Below are 7,500 nucleotides of genomic sequence, written 5' to 3'. Positions count from 1 at the left end.
ATCAAATTATAAACGTTGAAGCGTACACCTAGTTTTGTGCTTTGGTCAATTATATATGGCTGGCGGATTTTCAGGGTGTTTCATCTAAGGCATAGCATCATTATTGTTTTCTTTCTCCACAGACATTTAAAAAATACACGCAATCCAATAAGAAAACAGCTACCTATTTGTATATGATGATGAAAGAGTTGATGATCTTAGTCATCATTGCTGAAATCGTCGTCATCTCAGTCTACATTTTCCCCCAAGAACATCAAGAAACATCAAAGACAACAGTTGAGGATTCTCCTAACACAACAGTGACTGTACCAACCTTGAACCTCACGGTAACGACACCATATCCTATTGGTGCAGATGAAGAGATTCAAATATTTCACTGCAATTTCGAAATTCGCCAAATGTCTAATGTCTATTTATACTCAACTCAATGTGTTGTTGCAGAAGAACCGGAAATTCCGTCACAGGTTTCTCCGCTCTCCAAAAATGTTTTCCTCATTGCCCTCGCTGCTCTTGTGATCCTATTGGTTGCCAACACACTCAACACCTTCATGTGGCTCGTTGGACTTGTCTGTAATTCAACTCGAGATGTACTGGGCGTTGGTCAAGACTGTCCTCTCGATTTGGTCTTTCTGATCCACATGGCTCGAATAAATCTAAGTGTTGGGGTCGCTACGGGACTGGCTGAGATTGCTGGTGGAAGAAAATCTTCCAAAGAGGATGACCAGGGGATGCTACTCCAGAAAATTGTATGAACGGGGACCGACTATTGCATAACAATACATAAACTTCCTAGACTTCTGCTGAAATTTTGAAAATAAGATATTGTCAAATTACAAAAGTATTTGTTTTTATGGAAGTCCGTTGGAATTTGTCAATTTTATAAATAAATTTTTGTTATCTTTTACACCTCTCATTTCTCTTCACTCTATTTTGCCTATTTTTCAAAAACCGACCATTTCCGGATTTTTCCGAAATATCATACCCGTTCAACATATAAAAGATAGATTTTAAACGAACTTCAAAGGTATATAAGCACATGACATACATCACATCATCCAGCAAAACGGCTTCTACCACACGTCATTATGGTCTTATTACTAGAACTAAAGTGAATCTTTGTGATTTGTTAATTGAAGTGCACGCATTTTAGAACTAAAGTGAATCTTTGTGATTTGTTAATTGAAGTGCACGCATTTTAGAACTAAAGTAAGTCTTTGTGATTTGTTAATTGAAGTGCACGCATTTTAGAACTAAAGTAATCTTTGTGATTTGTTAATTGAAGTGCACGCATTTTAGAACTAAAGTAATCTTTGTGATTTGTGAATTGAAGTGCACGCATTTTAGAACTAAAGTGAGTCTTTGTGATTTGTTAATTGAAGTGCACGCATTTTAGAACTAAAGTAAGTCTTTGTGATTTGTTAATTGAAGTGCACGCATTTTAGAACTAAAGTAAGTCTTTGTGATTTGTTAATTGAAGTGCACGCATTTTAGAACTAAAGTGAGTCTTTGTGATTTGTGAATTGAAGTGCACGCATTTTAGAACTAAAGTGAGTCTTTGTGATTTGTGAATTGAAGTGCACGCATTTTAGAACTAAAGTAAGTCTTTGTGATTTGTGAATTGAAGTGCACGCATTTTAGAACTAAGTAGTCTTGTATTGTTATGAGTCGCATTTAGACTAAATATTTGTGATTGTATGAAGTGCACGCATTTTAGAACTAAAGTGAGTCTTTGTGATTTGTTAATTGAAGTGCACGCATTTTAGAACTAAAGTAAGTCTTTGTGATTTGTTAATTGAAGTGCACGCATTTTAGAACTAAAGTAAGTCTTTGTGATTTGTTAATTGAAGCGCACGCATTTTAGAACTAAAGTGAATCTTTGTGATTTGTTAATTGAAGTGCACGCATTTTAGAACTAAAGTAAGTCTTTGTGATTTGTTAATTGAAGTGCACGCATTTTAGAACTAAAGTGAATCTTTGTGATTTGTTAATTGACGTCCACGCAATTTTTGGGACTCTGTGCTAAAGGGTGTAAAAACGATAATTGAACAGAAGAGAGATAATTGTGTTGTCAATTGATAAAGTCGGCAGAAAGGGTGGATATTGATATTTGATTGTTGTTTCGTGTAGATTAAGTCACAGTCTTCACATTTTATGAAAAACAAAACAAAACAAAAATCTGAAAGAGAAAAATGTCGGGCTGGCTGCTTCGTAATGAATGTGACGATTTTCCTGTAGTTGGTAAGAAGAGGGTTGATTATAATAACATGAACTTTTATGGCTCTTAATGACTACTTTTTTTTTAAATAAAAAAAAAATTTAAAAAATTGAGCTTTATATAGCGCAATATTCACTAAATGTGCTCAAAGCGCTTTACAAGGGGTCCCTGGTCAACAGCAACATTTAACATGTAGGACGGGACATGACGCCTTTCAAACAAAGACAACGCTGTTAACGGCCAGGTACTCATTTTACACCTGAATACGGTGAGAGAATGTGAGTAAAGAACCTTTTCCAAGGACTCAACTATGCATCGAGCACGAGGCTCGAACCCCGGACCTTCCAATCCGAAAGCGAGTGTCGTACCACAAGACCACATATAAGCACATGACATACATCATATCATCCAGCATAACGGCTTCTACCACACGTCATTATGGTCTTATTACTAGAACTAAAGTGAATCCTTATGATTTGTGAATTGAAGTGCACGCAATTTTTGGGACTCTGTGCTTAAGGGTGTAAAAACGATAACTGAACGAAGAGAGATAATTGTGTTAATATATAGGGAATGAGATTAGCGGAAGAGTAGCGTCCCTTGATTGGACGTCACCCATAGTCTGTGACGTCACCGGCGAAAAAGTTATTAGAGAGAGAACGTCATGTTTGTTGTGCGCATGCGTCTCTCGTCCTCGCTTCCGGTGAAAGCGGCTTGAGACACTTCAAAACCAAATTGACGTTCTCTCTGTAAGGTGACGACGTCCAATCAAGGGACGCTACTCTTCCGCTAATCTCATTCCCTATATATATAGAATAGAGAATATAGAAGGTGTCGCCGAGTCTTTCCAGTCACTGAATGTCTTGTTCACAACAGATCTAATGCATTTCCCTACCTGATCTTGTGATCAGGGGCTAGCCGACACTACACTTTCTCTACTGATCTTTTGATCATAGCTATTTTGGGTGGGAGGCACTTCTACACTATGCATATAACTTTCTATCACAGCATCTAATCTATTCTTGAAAGCATTGACACTCGGCGCTTCAACGACATTTGCTGGCAATGCGTTCCAACGTTCAATAACTCTCTGTGTAAAAAAGTTCTGTCGAAGGGTGGTTTCAACTCTGGGCTTTTAGAAGTTTATATGAGTGTTGTCAATTGTAAAAGTCGGCAGAAAGGGTGGATATTGATATTTGAGTGTTGTTTGGCGTAGATTAAGTCACAGTCTTCCATAGTCTGAAAGAGAAAAATGTCGGGCTGGCTGTTTCGTAATGAATGTGACGATTTTCCTGTAGTTGGTAAGAAGAGGGTTGATTATAATAACATGAACTTTTATGGCTCTTAATGACTACTTTTTTTTAAAATAAAAAAAAAAAAATGAGCTTTATATAGCGCAATATTCACTAAATGTGCTCAAAGCGCTTTATAAGGGGTCCCTGGTCAACAGCAACATTTAACATGTAGGACGGGACATGGCGCCTATTTGGCGATATTACAATTTTCAGACAAAGACAACGCTGTTAACGGCCAGGTACTCATTTTACACCTCCATGGCACGTGTGGCTTTTAAGCGGCTATGTGGACTTTTGGTATGACACTCGCCTTGGTATCGAAAATGTCCTGGGTTCGAATCCCGCTCTGAGCGGCGTATAGTTGAATACTTGGAAAAGGCTCTTTACTCACATTCTCTCACCGTACTCAGGTGTAAAATGAGTACTTGGCCGTTAACAGCTTTGTCTCCCTCGGAAATAAGATTGTAATATCGCCTAACACTCTTCGTGTTTCGTCCTACATGTTAAGTGTTGCTGTTGGCTAGGGACCCCATGTAAAACGCTTTGAGCACGCTTAGTGGATATTGCGCTATATTTTTTTAAATCTCAAGTTTTTAAATATTACTTCATTGTAAAGTGTTATCATCGATAGTAATACGCTTCAACAGTCATGACGTCACTTCCCTCGTAATGACGCATGGTAACTTAGTAACTGGCTCTAAACTATCAGAACAATGGCGGACGCCCTCATGAAACATTTCTCCGACGAGCATAAAAGTGTTATCCATATGAGAAAAACATTGTAAATATTATCATGTTTTGACTTTTATCCATTCTGATCACAAGACATATGAAAAGTTCTAGCTAGCATGAAGAATAAAAAGTAGTTATTTTCTTTGTTTAGAACCACGTTGCTGGGCGACGTTGCTGGGCGACGTGACATCAGACTATTGAATCCAATTCACAGACCGTGACATTGGATACGCATGACTGGGCATGCATTACGTCATATCATTTCTTGAAATGGGCCATCAGGATTTTACTAATTATAGCTTTATTCTCTGGCCCCACATGTCATTATCCCAACTGTTGCTTTGATAGTATCGTGATAGACTTACTATTAACTCACTCAACCCTAACACCGACTATATCCGTAGTTTACACGGGTTACTTTTACCCCATGCCTATTTATTACATTCTTATGAGACAAATTATAGGCGTAGAATCAAAACTAATGCTTTTTAGTTTTTACATGTTAGTGATAGTTGAATAAAACTCAATTTTAATACTTTTTCCCTCCAATTTTGAAGAGTAGCAAAAGTCTCTAGGATTGAGTGAGTTTACTCACTCAACCATAACACCGACTATATCCATAGTTTACCCGGGTTACTTTTACCCCATGCCTATTTATTACATTTTTATAAGACAAATTATAGGCATGGTATCAAAGTTAATGTTTTTAGTTTATAGATAGTATGTGCTTGGCTAGGAAGCTCATAACATTGCCATCCGGAAATATAACGGACCAACACCCAAAACTATGTGTAACCTTGAACTTTTATAGTCTGGTTGATACAGTTTAGTGAGAATTACTCACAAACGCGGATGGCAAAATACAATAACAAATGCTTGAGTGACGTCATCTTCGTTCTATCTATACACGTTAGTGGTAGTTGAATAAAACTGTCAACGTCCATGCTCATTTTTAATACATTTTGTCCAATTTTAAAAAGTAGCGAAAATCTCTAGGACTGAGTGAGTTAATCTATCCTACTCAGGAGAAAAACACGTATTTAAAAATTTTAGCCAGAAAACTCGTCCTTCTAATATCGATTGATCAGAATGACCCTCATCTGGCAAAAACTCTCAAATCTTGGACTCCGCGAAGTCTCAGGTTTGAGAGGTTGTTTTTTTTTTTTTTTTTTTTTTTTTTTTTTTTTTTTTTTTTGTTTCTGTTTTTGGACTAGATGAGGGTCATTTAATTCGGTCGATATTTGAAGGCTAAGTTTTCTGACTAAATTGTGACCCTCCGTCACAAAACGGTATTATGTCGGGATGATTCAGACCCCAGAAAGTGAATTTAGAGATAGAATGATGAAAAATTGGACCTTAGAATTTTTTAGTAAAGCAAGAAATAGTTTTTATACTCCAGCATGACGTAGAGAAATTAAACCCAAGTTTGATATTTGTGGCTATGAATTCAATTTACCTGACCGAGTCTACCCCGACATAATACCGCTTTGAGATGGCTGGTCACAATTTTTAAATACGTGTTTTTACAGAGAGCGGCAGTGTTGTAGTCTCAGTAACTCATTGCGGATTACATGCAAGTAGTAGATTGAGTTCGGATATTGATGATGAGAGAACAACATGGCTCAGCGGTGTTACGGTCTTTGATTCGTCCTACCCAAAAGGTACCGAGTTCGACCACATCCGCCTCGCTGTGTGGCGGCCTTGAGCAAGTCACCGATCACGCCCTAGCTCACTGCGGCTGACGCCTGGGTTATTCCAGTTTTTCCATTGGAATAGATCATAAAGACAAATTTCCCCTTGGGGATGAATAAAACTCACGATTTGTTTTCTTTTGTGGTCAAAGACTGGAATTTTGACGTCATGTTTTGGTCAGTGTCAGGCTATAACTTTACGATGGCTACGGTTCTAGTGTCAGACTATAGAAAGTTCGAAGATGACGTCAATCAGGCCTTTGTTATTGTTTTTGCCATCCGCGTTTGTGAGTTGTTCTCACTAAACTGTATTAACCAGACTATAAAAGTTCATGGCGCCACAGAGTTTGTGTGTTGGTCCGTTATATTTCCGGATGGCAATGTTGTGAACTCCTTGGCCAAGCGCATTCTATCTATAAGTTAACGATGGCTACGGTTCTCGTGTCAGGCTATAAGTTAACGATGGCTACGATTCTAGTGTCAGACAATACGTTAACGATGGCTACAGTTCTAGTGTCAGGCTATAAGTTAACGATGGCTACGGTTCTAGTGTCAGACAATACGTTAACGATGGCTACAGTTCTAGTGTCAGGCTATAAGTTAACGATGGCTACGGTTCTAGTGTCAGACAATACGTTAACGATGGCTACAGTTCTAGTGTCAGGCTATAAGTTAACGATGGCTACGGTTCTAGTGTCAGGCTATAAGTTAACGATGGCTACGGTTCTAGTGTCAGGCTATAAGTTAACAATGGCTACGGTTCTAGTGTCAGGCTATAAGTTAACGATGGCTACGGTTCTAGTGCAGGCTATAAGTTAACGATGGTTACGGTTCTAGTGTCAGGCTATAAGTTAACGATGGCTACGGTTCTAGTGTCAGGCTATAAGTTAACGATGGCTACGGTTCTAGTGTCAGGCTATAAGTTAACGATGGCTACGGTTCTAGAGTCAGGCTTTAAGTTAACGATGGCTACGGTTCTAGTGTAAAGCTATAAGTTAACGATGGCTACGGTTCTAAAGTCAGGCTATAAGTTAACGATGGCTACACGACAGTCCACACGGGTACCGTGGTACTTACTGCCTTTTGTCGTGGAACGATAATGATTGGTCAACTGAAGCACAAAGAGAGAGAGAGAGAGAGAGAGAGAGAGAGAGAGAGAGAGAGAGATCCACAATCACCCCATGAACCTGTAATCTTTTTGTCTGTCAGCCTGAGTGATTCGCGGCGGTCAGTAGCAGCAGCAGCCGATGGAGTGACCACCACAGCCCAGTGTCCAGCTTGGTGGTGGTAAATGGTCGGAAAGCTGCTGTTTGGATTATTATTTATGTTATTATGATTGTTGTGTTGTCGTGTTGAGTGCTCTACGGATAGAAGGATAACTAAAGTGAGTGACTTTCAATTAAAAAAAGTAATATGTAACAGCCTTCAGTGGTTGTCTTCGTCAACGTGTAGATGGTATGCGCTTGGCTAAGAATCTCACAACATTGCCATCCGGAAGTGTAACGGACCAACACACAAAACTGTGTGTAACCTTGAACGTTGAGAGCCAGTTTAGTGAGATTACTCA

At 38.8% G+C, this 7,500-nt stretch overlaps 1 protein-coding gene across 5 annotated transcripts in view; it reads left to right on the top strand.

Moving 5' to 3' along the window:
- LOC144956465 (uncharacterized) overlaps nt 1–903 on the top strand; it is a 22,002-nt gene extending 21,099 nt beyond the window's left edge. For all 5 annotated transcript variants that reach the window (XM_078886976.1, XM_078886980.1, XM_078886979.1 and 2 more), the window contains exon 3: nt 123–903. In XM_078886976.1, the coding sequence (XP_078743102.1) occupies nt 123–752 (630 nt within the window). In that variant the 3' untranslated portion in view covers nt 753–903. The remainder of the gene's footprint in view (nt 1–122) is intronic.
- The last annotated feature ends 6,597 nt before the right edge of the window (nt 904–7,500 follow it).

The sequence above is a fragment of the Berghia stephanieae genome, chromosome 11 (assembly GCF_034508935.2).
Source record: "Berghia stephanieae isolate SIO BIC M18660-M18661 chromosome 11, UCSD_Bste_1.3, whole genome shotgun sequence".
In the NCBI taxonomy this organism is placed as follows: Eukaryota; Metazoa; Mollusca; class Gastropoda; order Nudibranchia; family Aeolidiidae; genus Berghia; species Berghia stephanieae.
Note: the sequence above shows the minus strand (reverse complement) of the source record. Positions and strands in the feature narration are given on the sequence as shown.